The 22,843-nt window shown below is 43.1% G+C and overlaps 1 protein-coding gene across 7 annotated transcripts in view; it reads left to right on the top strand.

Annotated features, from left to right (window-relative positions):
• LOC133160714 (transcription factor HIVEP3) overlaps positions 1 to 22,618 on the top strand; it is a 33,880-nt gene extending 11,262 nt beyond the window's left edge. For 3 of the 7 annotated variants that reach the window (XM_061288652.1, XM_061288654.1, XM_061288656.1), the window contains 9 exons: positions 6,889 to 6,934; positions 10,495 to 12,812; positions 12,923 to 13,212; positions 13,287 to 15,134; positions 15,618 to 15,760; positions 18,323 to 18,498; positions 18,680 to 18,781; positions 20,249 to 20,883; positions 21,112 to 22,618. In XM_061288652.1, coding sequence (XP_061144636.1) covers positions 10,835 to 12,812; positions 12,923 to 13,212; positions 13,287 to 15,134; positions 15,618 to 15,760; positions 18,323 to 18,498; positions 18,680 to 18,781; positions 20,249 to 20,883; positions 21,112 to 21,708 — 5,769 coding nt within the window. In that variant the 5' untranslated portion in view covers positions 6,889 to 6,934; positions 10,495 to 10,834 and the 3' untranslated portion in view covers positions 21,709 to 22,618. Of the gene's footprint in view, positions 1 to 6,888; positions 6,935 to 10,494; positions 12,813 to 12,922; positions 13,213 to 13,286; positions 15,135 to 15,617; positions 15,761 to 18,322; positions 18,499 to 18,679; positions 18,782 to 20,248; positions 20,884 to 21,085 lie in introns of all 7 variants that reach the window. The other 4 variants (XM_061288653.1, XM_061288657.1, XM_061288658.1 and 1 more) reach the window with 3 other exon arrangements.
• Positions 22,619 to 22,843: the final 225 nt, after the last annotated feature.

Genomic DNA, 22,843 nt, shown 5'->3' with positions numbered 1-22,843 from the left:
GTGATCAGATTATCCTCCGAGCGTGTTTTGTCACAGCGTTGCATCGCTTTCCGCGTTGTCATCGCCACAGTCGACTCGGTCGTCAAACATGCCTTTATGACTATTCGCAAATGTGCTTCTCCTCAGAAGCCGACATGGCAATGCAAGTAGGAGGGCGGCTATTTATGTATCCAACACCAGTCATCTTTTAAATATTCCCATTTTGACTGTCATTCCGTTTTGGCTGCGGCTGCATCCAAATGACTTCAGTGTGTTTTGTTCGCTTTTCGATGACGTACTGTAGGGAAATATTTAGCAATAATTCAAAGAGTTTTTTCGTACAGAAGGAAAGAGATGTGCAGACTAGTCAGTTGTATTGACTGTATAGTATAAGTGGTGCTAAAAGTATGCTAAGCATTTTATGTTGGCTTGTTGGGCTGAGGAATCCAAAACAATATTGGTGGGAAAAAAAGCAGCAAAGAATATTCTTATGCTAACAATACTGTGTATAAATATTTTTACATTTCTTTATATTGTTTTTTTTTTTTTTAATAAAATTTTTAGCATCATAGGATTCTTTTATTGAAATTTCTATTGAACATAATACGAACAGAGGATTTAGAGGAAATGTTTTGCTTCAGCAAGTCTGATATAAATAGATCAAAACTGAACAGTGAAATTGTGATTTTTTTTTTTTAACGTTAAACAGTAATGCAAAACGTTAATGACATTTCCGCTTTTACCAAACGTCCCCTCGCAGATGTTCCATTTCTGTGGCCACATTTTAATTTACATCCTGGTCATGGGCTGACAGGAAATATTTTTGCCTGCACTGTTTTTATTACGTTTTGGCTTTATTGACACATTCTCGGACATCTCTTTCCATAAACAGCAAAGGCCCTGATGCGATTTAATGGCAAACTGTTGACATCTGCCAGACCACAATGAATAAAGTTAAAACTGCTGGCAGGAAGAAGTGGGTTGGTTTATTTGCTTGAACTGCAAATTGCACTATTTGTGTTTCTGCTTGTTATCAGTGTAAGTGTTCATATATTAATATTTGTGTAAGACTTACAGTATGTGGATGTAAAATCCAGATAGTGACTCACTGTGAGTCTTGGCAGACATTTTGCCATCCAAATGAAAAGCATTTATTTATGTCTTCAACAACATGTGGCTGGCATCGATAGAATAACAAAATAGTTTCAATAATGTAAATAATAACAAAAGTAATTGGTAATAATGACGTTGTGAACCAACGCGCACACCGAAGCCAAAGTGTGTGTGTTTTTTGTGTAACAACATTTACAGTACATAGAAATGGACCCCCACCTTGAGTCAAACATACATCACATTGCAGCCATACTGGGTGTGGCAGAGTGAGTCAATTTCTAAAGATGCTCAGTTTACTTGCGACATAGATACGTCGCAATCAATTTACACTCCGAACTCATGAAATTATGACTGAACAATTACTTGGGCACCTAACATTATTTTTAGGACAATTTGTGATAGGCGTTTATAGATTAGATTGGATTAAAAAAAAAAATTAACATAGTATTTCTTAAACACAAAAGTATAGCTACCATGATATAATGAACTAAGCATAAAGTTTAAAAAAAATATATATTTTTAGAGATCCATGCCCTGAGTAAGGGGACACAAGCATCTTGGTGGGCGGGGACAGTCCCATATGCCCCGCCCAGTCCCATATGCCCCGCCCCCTGATGATTGGTATTTTGAGTATACCTGACATAGATGTAGTTCGATTATCTCATTGGAAATGACCCAAGTAGTGTTAACTAAGCGTCTGCTGCTGATTATTTACTCTCTCCGCACTAAGGAGGTCAATTTACCTCATCTTGGAAAGTGTGTCGAAGCAAATTGTTTCCCAGAGTGAACAATGCGACTGCTGGAATATCAAATAACCAATTGCTCAGTTGCATCGTGTCCTTACAGTAAAAGCTTGTGACGATGCAGTTCGCCGATACGAGGCATGCATAGCCGAGCGAGGCGTAACAGGAAATCAATGGCCCTCGCCACCTCGACTACATCAATGCACTGTCTGGCATTGTCCTCACACTGCACTTCTTAGAACGCCATCCCTATTTTCAGAACTTTGCTTAGAAGCAATCCGAGGACGGTGATGATGCTGTTCAGAGGAGGTGCGCCCGCAGGGAGGTGCGGTGGCGGGTCGGCAGAAGAGTCGAGTTTCTCCTCGCTGTGGTTTTATGTTGTGACGACAGCTGCAGGAATGCACCGCTAATTCCCCCTAACCGGGTCATGTGGCCCTCGGGGCCTTCTGCCTCGGTAATTGCCTCGGGAGATTCCGACAATGTCTGATGATGGTGTCATTCATGTTTATGCACAATAGGATCGTGGCAGTGCGTGTTTCCAAGACGGCGTTGACTTTTTAAGGGCGTGGCCACCAATGGGCTGTCTAGTAAGCCCAAAGTGGGCCAGTTAGTTGTAGAGTTTGAAGTCGAGTTTGAAATGTGTGTCATATCAGAAGTACCTATTTGAAAAATAATCACAACTGAGCTTGTTTGTTTTGTTTACCTTTGTTACCAAGCAGCAGATAGCGATGATGATCGTAATCCACTTTGTTTTTACAGTGGGATTTGTTTGTTATTCTTTTGTTACTGTCAAGTTTCACGCGATGCTTTTACATGTTCGTTCGCATCCTGCCTTTAGTGAGTTTTATCGTTGATCTGAGTGGGTGAGGTATTTTGCAATGCAATCCGGAGTCAATCTCATTTTTTGTTACCGGACATGTTGTGGGCACGGTTTCAGTCTCAGTGGGCCGTTGTGAGATATAAGTACATAATCGCTATAATCATATAAATACATGTAGATGATAATAATGATGATCAGATTGTCCAGGAAACTGATTTTTTTTTCAATTTTTATTTAAAAAAAAAAAAAAAAAGATTATTAAACCAAATTTGAAATGGAAAAATGGGGGGGGGGAAATCCACATTAAAAAAAAATCCCATTTAATTTAAGACATAAAATAAAAAAATCCACATTTAAAAAAAAATCCCATTTAATTTAAGAGACATAATATTAAAAATCCAAATTAAAAAAAAAAAAATCATTTAAGAGCCATATATTGCTTTCTTTTAATTCGACATTTATCAACACAAACAACAGATACCATACCAACAAATGCTTTGAGATGCACCTCAATAAAACCGTTTTCCTAATCCCATGCAGTATTTTCACCCATCCTGTTACTTTCAAAAAAATGCTTTCCAACTCTCAAATATTCACACACACCTCCGCATTTTATGAGCAGGGGAGATTTGGCCCAGGGTGTCGCTATACGTGCGGTATCAAAGTCGAAGAGAAGCTGACTGTGCGCTGTCCTTTGAGTGTCTGCTGCAGTGTGGCATGGAGCAGAAAGGCCAGCGGGGGCACACGTAGGCGACGTGAGAGTAAACTGTAAACTGGCTGAATGGAGCGGTTTGTCACAGATGGTAAGCCATGACTCGGGCGGACTTGGCCTTGAGGAAATCAGAAGCCCCGCCTCCTCCGGGATCTGTTGATACATTCTGCAGCCCCGTCGGCTGTTTAAACGTAGCTCGGCCGAGCTTCCACCTGTTGACTCTTTGCCGTGTTTGTGTGGGCGCTGCTAAAAAGTACCAGCAACTTGACAGGTCCAGTTAAGGTGGTTGCGAGATGACTACGATTTGGAGCTAAGGTCATGCAAAGTGCCGCACGTGTTTCCTCTTGAACCTTGGCGCAGCTGCACAAAAAAGGAAGTGGCACTGAGGAAAAAGTCATTCATTTCAAATCAATTGTTTTCTTTGTTGAGCGAAATAGTGCTTCACTTGATTGACTGCCATGCAAGCATTGTGAATTCAGTTTGCACTTAGTGATGGTGGGAATGATTCTTTCTATCGAGTTTCACCTAATAGGTGTCAGGATTCGTGTCATATTAATGCAGACCATCATCGAGGAGCACCGTAACTGAGAGGATGAATTTAAAACAGCCCGCAGTGAACTTGTGTGGGTGAAAAAAAAAAAAAGGGACAATCTGAAATCATTACGTTTTGTAAATGGGTAGGCTGAAATAGTAAAAGGCAGTTGGGTGGAAAAAGAAAAATGGAACAGAGGGTGGTCACTCTCTCACTGTTTGGCTATATCAGATATCGCATCTGCCGAGGACACAAATCGATCTGCATTAACAAAAGAGGAGACGGCTCCACTCCATTAGCTGGCAGCTTGGTTGCACGTGTAAGGCCTCCTCTCTCCGAACCTGACCGAGCGTTACAGCTCACTTCATCATTTTATGGTTTGCATTCTCAGAACAGTTTGTTTTGGGATGCCGATCGACCTTTAGGTTATTTCAGATCCTTTATAATGTCTCATTGCCGGCTAATGGTGATTTCATCTATTTCCAGTAAATGTAAAATATAAAGTGCCAGTGGTCAAAATATTAAAATCCCCAAATTGACACGAGTCTCCTGCTTGAGATATAAATGGCTTTTTCTTCCTGTTATTTTCCCAAACGCAGTTTGAGTAATAGCACGGCAGCTTTTGTACACTCGGTGGGTTCCCTCTTTAAATAGATCGCATTTCTGTCACAACACCGCACGCATATGGACACAGCACGTCGATTTACCGGAATCTACCACACATCTGAAATAATCCGACCTCACAACTCAACACAGACGTCCGTATGAGTCGACCCGTATTTGCGCATTTTGTTGTCCGTGTGTAATTTAAGGCGCAAACGTCTCCAAATATAGCGTCGGGTTTGACTAAATGAATCAACCGCTCATTTTGTCCAAAATGACACCAACTATTATGTGAGCCAGGATGAAAATGAGTTTGATACCTCTGGTCTAATACAAAAGGACAAGGAGACGACAGATGGGTGAAGGTCCCTCACTGGGAGGTTCTGTATTGAAGGTGCGGTGTCGCAAAGGATGACAATGAGGACATTCACTCCGATACAATACCGACAAAGTATCGCATCAGGGCGGCACGAGGGCACAAACAACGCTCTCATTGAGTCGACCCGGAACAAATGTGAGGAATCAAAGTGGAAAGGCAGATGAGCAAGAGTGAAAGTAACATTGGGCAAGGGCTGAAGAATTTAGAGAAATGCGATTCATTATGTTGTCATTTTTATCAAGGTCCTCTTCCAAATTTTTCATGTAACACTAGCAATAAATAAATATGTGAATGAAAGTATTTTTTTTTTCTGGTTAAACGATTTAGAAAAAAAAAAATCCTCCTGAATATTGCGATTTAAAATGCAATTATTTTTTCAAGGTCGTTTTCCCGCGTATTTTTCAACAAACATATTCAAAACCTTTGTTCGTATGAACAATTCTTTACACATGTTTTGGTATTACAGGTTAGGTTTATGCTGGGATAAATAAATTATAAATCAGACTACAAGTATGTGTGTCTATGTATATATGTATATATATATATATATATATATATATATATATATATATATATATATATACACCGTAATTTTCAGACTATAAGTCGCACCAGCCATAAAATGCCCAAAAAAGTGAGAAAAAAACCCATATATGTATATATAAAACGCTCCTGAGTATAAGTCGCCCCCCCACCAAAACTATGAAAAAAAACGCGACTTATAGTCCGAAAATTACGGTATATATATATATATATATATATAAATAAAAATAATTGTTCCACCCATACGGATTTCGATGAAGCAAGCGGGCAAAAGAACGGTCATTAGGCAGCTCCTTGTTTGTGACTCATCCCGTCAACCCACCAGGCGAGGCGACCATGTGTTGCCGGCCTGTGTAGTGCGCCTCTGTGTTCTCTCCCGCCTCCTCTCTGATAAGCCCGTTCTATGTGGCGGCTCGTCGCTCTGCGAGCGTGTTTATTTTAGAGCCTGTGAGTCACACTTCCTGTACTCTGCCAGTGAGGCAACGCTCTATGGAACAGCAGGAGCCGCGTTCATTCTCAATTCTCTGCTTTCTCTGTCCACGTCTCGCTCGCTCGCTTGCTCGCTCGCTCTCGTTGATAGGCCCGGCCTCGCTGCTGCGTAATGCGGGGGCTCGCTTGAATGGATGACACTCTGGAATTCATTTGCAGATCCGCCGCTCCGGCGGGAACTGGAAGATATACGTAAATGACACATGTAGGCATAGGGTTCATCACTCAAGTAGACTTCTTCTTTTTTTTTTTTCCCCCCCACCGACCTCTATGATGATCTCAATAACATATTAGAACTTCCGATTTTTAAAATTCCACCATGCCAGGAAAGTCAGCAGAATTGTTTACGTAGGATTGGAATTTTTCCAACGGTAGTCGGACAAAGTCAAAGAATGTCAGATAAAGGTGTTTACTTGCATTTTAAAAGTCGGGTTTTCCCAAACGTGCAGATCCAGTCAAGCTCTGTTCTCCACCTGCCCGTCGTACGTCAACAAACCAGATGGCACATTTTGGAACCATTTACAAGTGGAAATAATAACAGATGTGTCCCGTAGGGAAACACAGCAGAACCCGTATTGCTTCGTCGAAACGTTTTTATTGTAATCTTTTTGCCGCGGCCAATCAATGTTTGTGCAAGTTCAAGAAAAGACGACAGATCTTGTCGCAGCGTGTGTGTGCTTTTTTTTTCTTCCACCTTTCTGCTATGCCACCTCAAGAATGTTTGCAAGCGATAACCACGATTTTTTTTACTGTAAGAATATCAATTGCTCTCGATTTCCTACCGCGCCTTTCCACCTCCTCTCCGAACGTTTATACAGTACAGTGGAAACATTCATTTGGTGTGTGTGTGTCCCCCCCTCCTCTCCATCACTCTGTTTTTACCTCACCCCCACCCTCTCTGCCTCTCTCGGCAACACACCCACTCAAGCAGTCATATCCTCTCTCACTCGCTGCCTCTCCATGCTTGTCTCCCAGAGCCTGTGAAGCGTCTCTGAGGGGGAAGACCAGACTGCTCTGTCAGGTAATCTCAAATCTGTCTGTCTGTCTGTCTGTCTGTCTCTCTCTGAGACATCCTCCCCTTTTCGTTCTGTCTCATTTCAATCCATCTTCCTCAGAATGCTCAGTATCGCGTCACTTTTTTGTTGTTGTTGTTTCGACACGACCTGTCAGATAAGTTAAATGACTAATTTCGGAAATGCCTTGCAACTGTTGGTGACTCTCATATCAAGGGATTTTTTTTTTTTTTATCTTTGTTTAAGGGAAGGATTTTGGTCATGTTTCTATTCGTGTGTGTGTGTCTGTTTACAAGATGACACAAAAACGACTTCACTGAATTTTATCAAACTTAGCAGAGGGGTGTGATATTGACCGAAGGAGAACTCATAAAATTTTGATGAACATGCTAGATTTTTCTTTTCTTTTCTTCTCATTTCGCATTTATAGTGGTCATTCCCGTTCCATCCTTTTTGACCTTTATTTATTTGGCAGTTAGCTAAGCCATATGGAATGTACATTTCTGCCACCAACAGGATTGGAGGGGAATAGCTTCAAAGTCACTTTCTCTAGCTTAGCCATTAATGACTTAAATAGAGATGAATGGGTGGATATTATCACATACACACAACAGAAAAGTTCAACAATTTTCTAATTTATTTTGAAATTGGGATTGTGACAACAAAAATTGCAATATCTCACTGTCATTAAAAGGAAAGACAATTAAGAGTTTTGGTATCTTAACAAGAAACATTGAGTTGACACATTATTTTGCTTTTGCGGGCCACATAAAATGATGTGACGGGCCTTATCTGGCCCCCCGGGCCTTGGGTTTGATACCTGTGCTTTACACTGACTTCCAGGTAGCTGTAGAGTTGATTTTAAAACTCTGCTATCAGTCTATAAATGACTGATTAGTGCGGGTTGTTAAAAGGTGTTTTAGTTACTTTTGGTTGTAAATGTGCCTAAATATGGTCAATGTGCTTTCTTTTTGTAATTTTGCTATTTGTTCAGCTTTGCGAATGTTCCTTGATTTTTCAAATGTGACTTGGCTCAAAAAATGTTGGTAAACACTATTACAGAACCTCAATTTGGTATTTCTGGCCTGGCTGAAAGTTTGTTTTTCTTTTTTTCCCCCTCCATTCTTGTTATGAAATTTCTATTATGCACAGATGAATGAGTCAGATGCGTTGTGTAGGTTGAGACTGATTTTCTATTGGGTGAAGGAAAACATGGAGTCATTTTCATTCAAAATAAAAATAAAAAGTCGCTGTCCTCTCTCTTGCAGAAATGTATATTCTTAAGTTAATAAAATGAATATTACAATGTATTAGAAAAGTTCAAATGATTCAAATTCAAAATTAATTCACACGATTTAATATGGTGACATCAAAGTAGCATTTTCTCTGGATCAGGATTATTACAAAAACTCTCATAAGGTGAGCAAAGTTCTAAAGTTGAACTCGGTCTCTTATCAAAGCCTTGGCAAATCCTTCTTTTAAGCTTCTGTGATCCCAACGCGTCTTGCGCCGAGCGTGTAGCTCCGGTACGATGTGTTTCCTCAGCTGGTGTCCGCCGAGACCCGCTGACTTAAGTGGCTTCCCCGAGCCAGTGAGACTTTCTCCGCTCAAGTCTGACATCTGCCTCGCTCTTTTAGATTTTCTTTTCAACCCGAGCATGCTTTTCTTGAGTTACTGGAAAGCATGTGGGGGGGGCTCGGCTTTAATTGAAAGCTTCATGTCACCTCCTAAGTCTGGGCAGCCCAACTTGAACTCTTTTGCATTGACATCAACCAACTGTCACTTAAAGACGGGGTAGATGCCAAAGGTCATGCCAGCTTGTCAGTCTAAGCAGAGGGCAAGCACCCCCCCACCCCCCCTTTCCCTCCCTCGCTTCCTGCTGCCACTGTGTGTTTGTAGTCAGAGAGGATGCTGGGAGATAAATTTAGACCTCCAGCTCCCTCTCCATCTGCCGTTGCTCAGAGTAGGTTTGTTTCCATGGGAACCAGCACCAGACTACTACCAGTAAAAGAGAACAGGGAGAAAGAAGACATGAGTGTGTGTGTGTGCGTGTTTTGGGGAGGTGAAGGAGGTGACAACAGCTTTTTAAAAAGCACTTAAGAGAGTTTATCTGTCCTCGGGGTGCGGCGCAATTTATTGTTTAGCCCATATTGGTATCCATCATTACCAGCTGGGTTGAATACATGTGGGTATTGATGAGAAAATGAACATGCACTGAGCTAAGTGTTTTATTTTATTGAATACACCGCTCGGGAAAGGAGTAAGCCTGGACTTGACCTACTGGAGAGACGTGTGTGTTCAGGTGTGTGTATGCATGTACACACTTGAGTGTGCCAGGCTTCCCCTAAATTCCTGAATCTCACTTACTGTAAATTGCTCATTTGTTTTCCTTCTCTTGGAAGGAACAAGTGAAGCAAGCTTCTGGTAGATTCTTACAAATCAATGAGTTGATTGATAAGTTCTGCGAGACTTTTAAACTCTAAACTGAGCTTGGATGGAAGATCAAGACAAACATTTGTCCTCTGAAAAATTATCTCGCTATAGACTTAATAGCTCGAGGGGGTAATATTTCATCCAAGGAGCAAACCGTAATAAGATTTCGACAAATTACCATCTGATCTTCGGTTTTACAGACAATGTCATCAGTGTCCGAGCATGTGCAAATATGATTTTCCATGTGTCAATGTTTTCTTATGTGTTTAAATCCGCGGAAGGCAATAAAGTTTGAATGTATTGAATCAATGTTGTGTGCAATCTGGCTCTTGCAGAGGTTTATCATCCTCATAATCAGCAGATACGGGGGTCACCTCAGGACAGTGTAGCTGATTGGCTGTCACAGTCAATGTAGACCTGCAGTCTGGATGTAGGACCTGGTCTTGTGGGGGTTTTTACTGTTCACTGTAAGCTGGCTGTATGCGTGTGTGCGTGCAAGTGTATATTTTGGCATCATGCGGAGGCTCCACTCAGGCATTCCTTCCCCTCATCTCACTGGCAAAGCCCTCTGTGTGTTTCCCCCGCTCAGAGCCGACAGACCAGACTTCCATGAATAATGGAAGCAACGCTCTCCCTAACCTTCAAAACCTTAACTAATTATCCTGTTTAAATTTCTGCATCAACAGCTATATGAAGCAGAGATCACCTTGAATTGTAAATGGCAATATAGTATCGGGTACATACATATACAGTAAAAAAAAAAAAAAGTACCCTGATCTGTACGTCAAGTCCGCTTGCTGCACAGCTGTCTTGTATCCGGGTTTTACAGAAAAAAAAAAAAATCAAAAGTACACTTTGGCTATTATCAATAGCAAGCGCTCAATCTCACTTCAGTGATTCAAATAAAAACACCCCCCTACACTTGAATGGTAGGGCCAAATCAGATAAGTGTAATCTGCAATCCCAATGTTTGTTTTGATTATGTGCCCTAAAACTGTGACCTCTTCGATTTGGTACCGTTGCAGTGACCTGGGTTGTTCTGACTATGCCACTCAAAGTTCCTAGATGGGATTATTTGCTTTTTTTTTTTTTTACATATATTTTATAAGCTCATACTTGTCTGTTTTGTTTCTAGAACTCTTCACCCATCTACGCTATTGTGAACCAGCAAAGAAGACACGGCAAAGATTTTGAATTGGCTGTTAGGATGGCTGCAGCTGGGCAGACGAAGAGTTTCTCTATACCAAGAGCTGAACTATGTTTACTTACGTCAGTGCTGCTCCAGGGCACATTTTAACAATGCCTCACTTGGTCCTCTTGAATAACTTCAGGCCCACGCTGATAGAGGCGCTTTGGTGTGATTTACAATCACCGTCCACAACCCCTTGTCTCTGACCTCCCTGCTGCCATGTGATTAGCCCCATGAGGCTCCAAGAGCCCTTGCGTGTGTGTCTGTGAGGCCTCCTCCTCACCCTATGGAGGCTGAGCCCAGCCATCCGGGTGATGGGGATCGCTCTGGAAGACACGAGCAGCAGCATGTGACGACGGAATCCTCCTTTGAGTCTTCTCCGCAGCCCCAGCAGCTAACAAATCCTCGTCCGGTACACAGAGCTTTGGGGCGACTGCAAAACCGCCAACCCAAACGTGCTGATCTTCTTCGGTTACAACAGCAAGCAGTAGCATGGCAGCATTCGGAAAACCCAGGTCCTTCAGGAGGCAGCTTTTTCTCTCCAGGTTCCGCATCAACTTCATCTCATCACTCTTCATCCTCCACCCAGGTTGAACATGGCCAAAAGATCTCGCATCAGTCAAGCCAAGAGACAAAAGAAGGGGTTAGCTCTCCTAGGAAAGGAGAGAAGAAACCTCAAAAACCAGGGAAATATGTGTGCACTTACTGCGGTCGTCCATGTGCCAAGCCAAGTGTTCTTCAGAAACACATTCGCTCCCATACAGGTGAAAGACCTTATCCTTGCGCCCCTTGCGGCTTTTCTTTCAAGACCAAGAGTAACCTGTACAAGCACCGAAAGTCCCACGCCCATCGCATCAAAGCAGGCCTTGCATCCAGTCGTGACGAGCCCAGTTTAAGCGGGCCGGACTGCAGAGGAATCGGAGAAGACGTTGAGGAACATACAGAAGGAGAAAGCACCGAGTCAGAAGATGAAACAGGCCACCACAAAAAGTCTTCTCGGGAGATTTTGGCCCGGCAGAAGAAACGTGGTAAGGAGCCACCAGGAGGATCGGAGGAGAGCCAGAAGCCTGAAGATACTCAAGCTGTCAAGCAAAGGCTCGCATTGAGGCTTAGTGAAAGAAAACGTGGACCAATAGCTTCACCCGATGATCCTCCTTCATCCCTCTCAACTTCATCTTCTTCTCTTGGCCCTGGCAGTAAAGGCAGCACAGAGTCTGGTTACTTTTCCGGATCTGGAAGCACCGATCTGTCCCATCTTAGCCCTCCTAGTGCAAGTGCCAAAACCTACGCGGAAATCATTCTTGGGAAATATGGACGGTTGGGAGGACAGCAGCGTACTTCACATCCGCAACATTCTCAGTCCCCGCTCTCCTCACTGTCTGGAACAGAAGAAAAGAGTATTCCCTTTGCTGTCCCCAAAACTCAAGTCATAGAACACATCACAAAGCTTATAACCATCAATGAAGCCGTGGTAGACACCAGTGAGATTGACAGCGTGAAGCCCAGGCGCTCTTCTCTATCCAGGAAAAGTAGCCTCGAGTCACCCAAATCGACTACCCCCAAAGACCCCTACATCTTCGACCCTAAGGGAGAAGCCCCTGGTCCCAGTGGGTTAAGGCACCTTCAGAATCCAGAAACAGACCAACCAATCACATTGTCCACAGTGCCCCTTCTCCGAAGCCGCTCGATGCCATCATCAAGCAGTCAATTCGAGTCTTCTGCATCTGGAACAAGGTCCAAAAGAGGCTACCGTCTCTGCCATTCGTTTGACGAGCAGCAGGCTATGACGACGGAGATTAATATCGGTCATGCTCACCGTATGTTAAGGCGACAACCTGCCATAGAGGTTCCCTTGGGATCTGAACTTATGCTGGAGGAGATTCCCCCTAACCCTTCCCCTTCAACCAGTGTCTCTGACACAACCAGTCATCCAGAACAACAAGCACCACAAAATCCATTTGAATGCAAAGTATGTGGAACATGCCTCCAGCATGCTGATAGCTTCAGAACCCACCAAGGTGTGTGCATGGCCCAGCAAACACTGGAACAGGAGAGCGGAAATCCAAGTAAAACCGGCAGAGAGGATCGCCCTCAGATGATGATGCACTATAAGTTCAGAGCACTGGCAATGGCTGTGAGGAAGAGGAGGAAAGAGGAGAGTATAGAAGAGGATCTTCCAAGTCCTGGGTCCGGAACCGTGTCAGGGAGTTCTGCAGGGATCATTCCAGTGGCAGGCCCACCAGGACCCAGCCAAGCGCTCTCAGGTTCGTTTCTTGATATCCTTGTCTAATCCTTCTTGTTCATGTAGATTGCATGATTTATATCGTTGATCGTTGATCTCCACATAATTTAAAGATTTGTCATGTACTTGTAGGTGGTACCGTACAGACGGAGTCGGGACAACAGCAGCATCGAGATCGGAAGGGCGTGTCTGTAATCCAGCACACAAGTTCTTTTGAAAAGCAAGAGAGCCTCTCGATGGAAAGCGAGGGCTCAGATGTGAAAGAGGTTCACCAAGCACAACAACCTCATCCCAAACCATCACCTTCTGCATCTCGCCTCATCCGCCAGCCCAACATTCAAGTGCCAGAGATTCTTGTTACAGTGGAGCCCGATACCGACATGCCATCCGTGTCACCACCAGTGACCGCGTCTTCCTCTAAGGTATAACGATTACATTTAAGACGATTTAAATGTTTGTCTTTTATAATCTGACTTCAACTATTCATATACCCTAGGAGGCAGATAAAGTGGAGGAGTTTCAGTGGCCACAACGTAGCCAGAGTCTTGCCCAGCTCCCTGCAGAGAAATTGCCCCCAAAAAAGAAAAGACTCCGCTTAGCCGAGGCAGCGCAATCCTCTGGGGAGTCTAGCTTTGAGTCTGTGTCCTTGCCTCGCAGCCCCAGTCAGGAGAGCAGCATGTCCCACACTTCAAGTCTTTCTGCTTCTTATGAGGATCCCACGAGGTCAGAGCCTACAGTCTGGGGCACCGGTAGCCAAAGTACCCAAATGTTGACAGTGCCATCTACTTCCCAACAACACAACCAAAGCCACAAGGAAATGAGGCGATCAGCTTCAGAGCAAGCGCCTCAGAAACCAGAGCAGGTCTCCGATAATAGAAGTAAATCTTTTGACTTGGGATCCTTATCCTCTCAGCAGTCGGCATCCTCCTGGAAAGAACGGCGCAAGTGTCTTCTTGTGAAGCACGCGACCTTAGGGGAACCAGAACAAGAAGAGGGAGCCAGAGCGGAGAGTCCAAAGCCTGGGCCGTCCCACTCGAGTCATCCTCTTTTCTATTCAAGCTCCCACTTCAACCCGGAAGAGACAGGGAATGTCTTACAGTTGTTACAGCCACAAGATATTCCTCCTTCTCATGAAATCGTCCAACAGACATTACATCCGGGACCTCGATCCCAGCTCCTCCCAGTCACCACCATGTGCCAGTTTAGAACCTTTTTACATTCGCAAACCGATGCACCTCTACAGGTACACCCAATGCAGATCCACATGGCTGAACAAATGGGTATACCATTCCACCAGCTCCCTGCTCTAGTTCCTGTCCAGTTTCCTCTCAGTGTGAGTCAGTCCCTGTGCCTCCCCGCCCCGCCAATACATTCCGCAGACGGAAGCACCGCTTACCCCTACCCGCGCCCCCTCATTGCCACATGTGTGGCACAGCTCACACCATCGGTGTCTCTTGTGGTTCCGGTCCGCCTTCAAACCCACATACCTACCTATACACGAGCCATGTACACCACCCTGTCCCAGATCCTGACCTCCGCTTGTCCACGGGAGCCTATTCCATGCACGACCATGACAATCATGGGCAAAATAGAAAGGGACAAGTTCCAGAGGTCTTATTTGAAGGTCCCCACACCAAACATTAAGATCCACCTTCCTGGGGAACAGCAGTCTCCTTTTGTCGAGGAGTACGGTCCACTTGGAGCCGGGGGGAGTAAACGTATGCTCTCACCTGCAGCCAGTCTTGAGCTCAGTACTGAGGCCCAACGTCACCAGAAAAGGGTCAAAGAGGAAGCGGCAGGGGAGCGACACAAGCCTGAAGGAGAGGTGGAGGATGTCGACAGTAAGATACATAAGGAAGGAGGAAGTCAAACTGGTGGGGAACAACTCGAAGAGGTTGAGAAGAAAAAGGAGATCGCAAGCATCTCCACACCTGTAAAAAAAGAAGTGGAGCTCAATCCAAGGCAATTTAACAAGGAGGAAAAACATGTGGATGAAGCCATTGTGAGAAGTCAAAAGGAGGAGGAGCTTAAGGAGATGGGGATCGGAAGAGCAACCGCCCGTTCATACCCGAGCCTAGACACGTTAACCTCTGTCAACTGGTGCTACCTAAACTATGTTAAACCCAACCCAACTGTTCAGAGGGACCCTCGCAACTCAGTCTATTCTACCTGGAGTGTCAGCGGACACAACCCAAACTTGCCAGGTGTCAGCACTAAGGTGGCCTTGTCTCTGCTGTGCTCCAAACAGAAGTTTAGCAGAGAGACGTATACCGTCGCCACGGCTCCAAACCTAGCCAAAACGGAAAATCCCCCCGCAAGTAGCAGCACCCCACGAATGTCAGAGGTAAAACAAACAAAAAGCATACTATGAAATATTCATATCTTGTCACAATTTATTCTCTACAGGGGGTGTCAAACTTATTTTTGTCGCGGGCTGCATCATAGTTTCCTTCGGAGGGCCAAAACTAAAAAATGAATGGAAATAAAAATTGCTAAAATAACTTTTTAGTTTTTTTAAAGTGAACTCAATTTTTAATTTAGTATCGGCACATGAAGTCGATGCACAATTTGTTTCCGCGGGCCACATAAAATGATGTGGCGGGCCGTATCTGGCCCCCGGGCCTTAAGTTTGACGCCTATGCTGTACAATTTCTACTTTGTTTTTCAATATAAGTTTGAAAAATGTCATCGCTTATTTCGTTAAAGTTTAGTTTTAAGACTAGAGAGCACAGACAACCCAATGAACCTCCAAGGTGACCTTCAAGCTACGACACCACAGATGACATTAAAAATAGCCATCTGTCTCTTTTTGCAACCTTGAATATAGGTACATCCGATCACAGCCCGTTCCTCCAGCGACGTAACAGATCACCAGCATGAAAAAGAGGAGACTAAAGACACAAGGGAAGAGGAGAGACCTTCCACCTCAAAACAATGCGAAACATCTCGCGTTCGCATCTTTGAAGGCGGGTAAGAGCGATTGCTTTCTCCACTGCACTGACGCATTGACTGTGACCAGCAGAGCAAATACAAAACTCAAAAAAGAGTGCACAGGGAAGGAAGGATAGGGACTGGGAATAGATGCAATTGGAGCTGCAGCCAAGTTTTTTTCTCCCCCCCCCACCCCGCTTTCTGCTGGCACAAGCCTCTGAGCTTTAGAGGGGTTCATTTGGCATAACGGCACAGAGCAGCATGTTAGTGCATGCGCATGCTGCCTTCACTTTGACAAGCTCATGAATACCTGAATTCACCAGTTATATAATACACTGTCATGATGGGGTTAAGTGTGTGTGTGTGTGTGTTTTTTTTTTTTTGCTTCTAACCTGCAAATGTTTGCTCAGCTCACTGTACTGTGTTCTCATAGCGTATGTTTACTTTCCACAAATGCCCCATGATCTTTTTCTACTCGAGAAGTGTTCTTCTTTCCCAGGGTTTGAGTTCAAAGGTTTGCCCAGAAGGTGTAGATCTCTTTACAACAAAGAAGCTCCAGAAATAGATACTAAGATTCAAAAGGAAGAGGAAGAAAAGATAGAAAGGGTCAAGTCATGAGAGAAGTGTTTTTTTTTTTCTCCTGACACCCAGCGTAGAACCTTTGCTGATTAATCACATCTTAAAGACATTGAAAAAAAAATGGCTAGATTTTTTAGTTAGAATGTGCTAATGAGGTTTAACATTTAATGTGTTCTTCGGGGTAGTCTGTAATTACAAAAATAATATTTGAATAATGGATTCCTTTTTGACGTTTGGGTGTGATGCTCTCCATACAAAAGTAGCAAGTTCTGCTTTGTTTTTCTGGAGATGTAGGTGGCTATTTTTAGCATGTGGTTAGAAAATACATGCCAGTGAACAGTAACCCGCCTCAGAATCACTCAAACACAATGGCACTGTTGAGACTATCCTGCTGTGTGTTTTTTTTGTTTTGTTTTTTAACTCCATAATTTGCTGTTGCAGACATTGACAGCCTTACTTTTTGCAAATGTGGTCCATGGCCTTTAATTAACACAGTCAGCACACATTTGGTATTTACATAATCTGAACGCATTCGGAATGCTTTTTTTTCTTCTTTTTTTTTTTGAAAGTAGGTCGATTTAGTCAGATGACCACAAATGACCTTTTGGTAAACATCTGGATGTTGCGGCTGGATACCTTAATATAGATTAGACCTAAATGTGTTGCTTGATTTGTGCTTAGTGTCTATTTTAGGTTGTAAGTAGGCTTCCCTTCCCTCTCTTTAGGGGTCGGTAGGGGCCACCCGAGCAGCCGAATAGCTAATAAAGTGTGTTTGCGTGTCGCCGTGTGCGTGCTAAGGGTGTAGCGGAGGGAGCAGCATGAGACTGAGCGCTGCGAGGGATTTGGTGGGCATCCCCAATCCACCTCTATAAAGACGGGCTTGTTTCCCAACAACTCTCGCGTGTGTGTGTGTCATGAGTGTTTGTGCATTGTGCCACATCTGCTTTCATCCTCCCATCGTAGCCACCAGCACGTTTTTGTTGTCCCTCATTAGCATATAGTGTTTTCTGGGGGCAACAAGCAGCACTGTGAACAGCTCCAGCAGCTGTTCCTGCAGCTGTTCCATCAACTAGTCTTATTTACTCTTTTAACCCTCAACCCGAGGTCTCGTTAATTGCTTTTTAAATGTGTGTGTTTTTTGTTTCTGCTCCGCCCCCACTTTACAGTGTGTTTTAGAATAGACACCTGCCGGCCACAGCTTTAAGTACACCTGCACCATTCAGTGAGACCCCAAAATACTAAAGTTTGTAGTATGGTGACCCTGTAATGTAGCTAAATAAGGTAATCAAATTATTAGGAACACTATTATTGTGCAGTATAAACTACAAACCTGTTACAGCAACTCCAAATCCAAATCGTGACACTTGAAAATAGCAGTTAATTTATCAGTCACATGACAAAAAAAACAAAAATTTTAAATAAAGTACATCATATTTATTTTTTATATTTTTTCTTTTTTATACAGTATAGTATTTTTTTTTTTTATGAACACCACTCAATTAGCTCTAGCCAACCAATCAGAGGATAAAAAAAATGCTCCGAGGCTTGTGAGCTGTGAATCTGAAATATGATTGGTTAGAAATAAATACAGCCAATTCTAGTGAGTGTGTGTGTCCTACTTTTTTTGTCTAATCATTATTATAATCTCAATCAATTGTGCAGGTGAACCTAATGTTGTCTGGCCCAGGTATCCAATTTATGTTAACTTATGTTTTGTCTTGATTTCTAATTATTATTTTCATGCACTGATGAACATTATTGATGCTCTCTGTCTGCTTGGTGTCTAATTAGTCAACTTTGCTATCGAATCTGACCATTATGGAGGATCAATACTAATATGTGGTTGAAATAACAATATCTAGTTGTCCAGAAAATCTGAATACATTTTTCATCCAGGCAGCAAGATGAGCCATTTGTAAAGGAAAAAAAAAAATCAAAGTGACATTAATTTGTGATTTTGTGACTTTATGTTGGTTCTTTTTTCTGTATCAATAACGCATGCCCATCCCGTCTGTCTGTCAGGTATAAGTCTAACGAAGAGTATATTTACGTTCGAGGGCGTGGCAGAGGAAAGTACATATGCGGGGAGTGCGGCATCCGCTGTAAGAAGCCCAGCATGCTGAAGAAGCACATCCGAACACACACCGATGTCCGTCCGTACATTTGCAAACACTGCAACTTTGCCTTCAAAACCAAAGGTTAGGGGACGGTTAACGAGATATTTACGTTCTGTTCTGTTTGTCTGTGATATGAAAATCCATCAACTTTAAGTCTGCTGCTTGCATTTTTATATCTGTCGTGGAAATATGACACAATCGTTTTCCTTGCCCGTCGGAATCCGGGGCAAGTTTTAATGCGCTTTCCATGTTCCCTTCGCAGGGAACCTTACCAAACACATGAAGTCAAAAGCTCATGGGAAAAAGTGCCAGGCGATGGGAGTGTCTGAACCGTCCGCCGATGAACCGGACAGCGAGGAAACAGGTACGGTGAAGACTCTTACGCAATTTACTCTTCCCCAACTTTTAGCCCTTGCATAAGGAAAAAAAGCACAAGATAAATAATGAAGAATGAAAAACCTTCCGCACTGCTTTTGTTTTTTGTTTTTTTTTTGCATACACCGGCAAAACCTCATTACCCGCTCGCCCTCCCGCCGTCAAGTTTTCTTTGCTGTCAGCCGGCACTCGTCGCATACAAGGACGCAGCGTTTATGCTCTGATTTCATTCATTCCCTGCTGACATAGTTTGTGAATAGAAGTGCTGCTTTTCAAAAATAGTCTATTTTTAACATTATGGAACGTCAGCAAGACAAAAGCGTCTTACCTTGGGGTTTGTTCTTTCACTCCAATTGAATGTTGCTTTGCATGGGTTAATTCTTCATCTAATTTTGTTCCGAATTTTTCAAATCATGTCAAACTGAGAGAATTGTTTTTTTTTCACTGAGTCTTTTCTTACCTCAAATTATTTTTCACATGAGGAATTTTGAAGGTTAGTGTTTCACAAAGGGGAAAATTAAATAACTTTTTTTCTTGTTTTCCCCTGTCTTGCCAAGATGGAAATGTAAAACTGCACAATTGGACCATCTAGCAGCAAATGACCATGAAATGTCATTAACAGTCCTCATCTGCCAAGTATTGTTTGAAATCTTTGCATTATCGATCAAACTCAAATTTAACCTGCTTACCTGCTTAAGTTAGGGGCAGGAAAAAAAATATTGCGTTAATTATTGAATTAAGCAGCAAAATTCATCCATCAGCCATTTTGCCACTTGTTGTCACCTTAAAATGACATCATAGTCGCTCAAGTCATAACCAATCACAGCTCAGTTTCAGAAAACCGGTGATCCGTGATTGGCTATTCAAAGTCAAAGTCAAAGTCAGCTTTATTGTCAATCTCTCCACGTCACAACACACAAAGAGACCGAAATTACGTTATTCTCTATCCCACGGTGACGAGACACATAACACGATAGACATACAAGTACGCGACACAATATAAAAACAAGAAGGCAAAAAATTCAAACAATCAATAGTAAGAGTGATGAATAAATAATAAATAAACAGATAACACAATAAATAAGAGGAGCAAAACGGAGCCAGCAAGCATAGCGCAAAAGTAAAAAAACATCATAAACAAAAAGGCACAAACAATAAATAATAAGAGTAATAATAAATAATAAATAAACAGATAACACAACAAATAAGAGCCAGTGTGCATACAGACAGTACAGACAGTAAAAGTACAAGACGCTACGCAGAACGCTATTGTTATCATTTAATGCTAAAATGGCTTTCTTCACCTCTCGCTATCATGGTTTCACGCTTGGTTGAGGTAATAAATAAACCCGCGGCAGAAACAATCTCACTGAGCTTCTGCTTGGCATAGCTTGTAATAAAACAAGATGAATGTGAATCCAAGTGATGTAAATAAGACTGTTTCGTTTTCTTTCAGCAGGGAGTGATGAACGTGCGTGCTACTCTGAGGAACAGGAAGAGCACCAGTTTTCCAACGCGGAAGAGTCCGAAGACGATGATGACGACGATGATGACGACGACGACGATGGGGAAGAATCTCACGAGGAACCCCCTTCTTCCTGTTCATCGGATACCTTGCCGTCAACAGGGGGTCGCTCCAAATGCAGCGCTCGCTCCCCGCAGTGTACTCCGGAGCCCGAGCTAAGTCCGACCCCGGGTCTGGAGACCTCCCAAAGAGGGGCTCTGAACAGCAGACGAGCCGCTTCGCCGGGCAGCAGGAGAGCTCTGTTCTCCCGACGGAGCTGGAAGGCATCACCAAGGACCTTCTCCCCTAGCAGCGAGAGCTGTTCCCCCAGTCACAGCCTCTCCCCCCGCCTGGAGCTGTCCTCACCCATGCACAGCCTGTCCCCAAGAGCAGAACTACCCTCACCCGGGCGCCAAGTATCACCCTCCCCCGAAAGAGGACCGTCTCCCATCAGGCCCGTTTCGCCGCATCGTCCCAGCTTGCCGGGCTGCTACGGGTTATCACAAGCTAGGACCCCACCCTTGCCGATTGGAGTGCAGCAGCGGACCCTTGGATGCCTTCCTTGGGACCACCACGGCACAAAAGTAGTAAGTCCTTTGCTGTACTTTGTATTCCTTCATTGATGTGCAGTTTTAATGTTCAAACTACATAATGTTACTGTAGTTTGTTATGAACACATAGGCTTACTATGCTACTGTATTTTAATCATTATGATGCTACTGGGTGTAAGAAGTTTATCAGCATTATATGTACAGGAAACACCTTTGTTTTAAATGACATTAGTAGAAGGTTTGTTTCTGTGTATCCCCCTACAGGACAAAAGTGGCACTGCAACGGACAGGCACTCATTGGCAGACACCTTCTTATTCCCGCCTGCTTTTCGTATTTCCACGTGCGAGGGTTATCCCGGCCACCGGGCAGCGGACAACATCTTCAGCCATCTTCCAATGCACTCGCAACAAGCCAAGGTCCCCTATTTGATGATTCCCATCGGTGGGATTCAAATGGTCCAAGCCAGGCCAAGGTCTAATCCTTCCACTCCCTTGTCTCCTTCCGCGGAGGGGCCATCACCGGCCAGACTTGACTCGCTCTGGGGCGGGACCCCAGGACCTCAAGGGAGTAGGACTCCTGGGAGTTACTGGCCAGTGGACTACCAGGCAGCAGGAAGCAGCCAGTCAGGACAAGTCATGTGTTCCAAACTGGAGTTGGAGACCACGGACTCAAAGCAATATGGCAGCTCACAAAGCTCCGCCCACACGTGCAGGCGCGCTACTGAGTCGAGCCAACGTCGCAGCGAAGACGGACGCACCTTCAGTCTAGCGGCCCCTGAATCCATGCGCCTGATTGGACAGCAGCCAGAGACTGAGAACAGAGCGACGGTGGACGCAGCTAGAGAAAAGCGGACCACCTAATTCGATGCATCTCCAACTTGCTTTTTCAGTCGCTACATTCGTCTTGTTTTTTTTTTTCCAATTGCTTTCTTTTTTATACAGTTTTCAATACTATTGTTAACTTAAATGTTTGTTCTTTGGCAATATTCAGGTTTGTCATAAAAAATGCACTTTTTTTTCTTTGTGGAAAATAATGTTTCTGTAATGTATATATATACAAGAATTATATATGATTATACACACACACACACACGATTGATACTGGTAATGCTACTGTCTGTTTGAATATATGTCAAGAGTAATACAAACATGTGTAAATGACCAAAATCTTAAATCAAACTTAATTACTCCCCCCCCCCCCCCCAGTATTACTCCACTTATAGTTACTTGTGCCTTTTCTGTCCAGGTTTGTGTTTTGAGGTGTATAGTACAGATAGAAAATGAGAAGGCTGTGAAATTTTATATTGGGACTTTTGTGTCATCAAGGAAGATTTATATTTGGTGTTTTTGTTTTTGTTCTTAATACTGTTGCTTTAATTCCAGGGTAACCAACAGTCACATCGACGATTTGTTGAAGGAGCAGCAGAAACTTGTCAAAGGAATTGCACTGAAGTTCTATTTTTTATTGTAAGAGACTTTGGATGAGAAATCTCCTTACAGGGAAGAACGCTCCTTATTTATTGCTATTTGATGACAATGATCATTGTTTCGGAATTGTTGTTGTTGCTGTTGTTATTTTTACTCTGTTCAACGGGAAAAGAATGTTTCCTTTTCTTACTTTTTTTCCATGATATTAATGCAATTTCAATTGGGGACAAAGATAAGGGATGGAGTTCGATTGGTACCGGCGGATTAAGTGCCCTGCAAATTTTACACAGCAAAATTTGCAGTCATTGGCAAAAAAATAAATAAAAAAGATTGCACCAAAGAACCTTTTGGGTTTGCCTTTTTATACACTTGAGTGGAAATCCAAGATTTAAAAAAATATACACTACCGTTCAAAAGTTTGGGGTCACAAAATTGTTTGGGTGACCCCAAACTTTTGAACGGTAGTGTATATATTTATTTAGATAATTATTTATAGATTATATATATAATCTTCTGTGTAAAAAATCTTATAATATATATGTATACTTATATTCATAGATTATATATA

This window comes from Syngnathus typhle, linkage group LG10 (assembly GCF_033458585.1).
Source record: "Syngnathus typhle isolate RoL2023-S1 ecotype Sweden linkage group LG10, RoL_Styp_1.0, whole genome shotgun sequence".
NCBI classification, from domain to species: Eukaryota; Metazoa; Chordata; class Actinopteri; order Syngnathiformes; family Syngnathidae; genus Syngnathus; species Syngnathus typhle.
The sequence above is the reverse complement of the archived record's forward strand: the minus strand, read 5'-3'. Positions and strand labels throughout refer to the sequence as shown.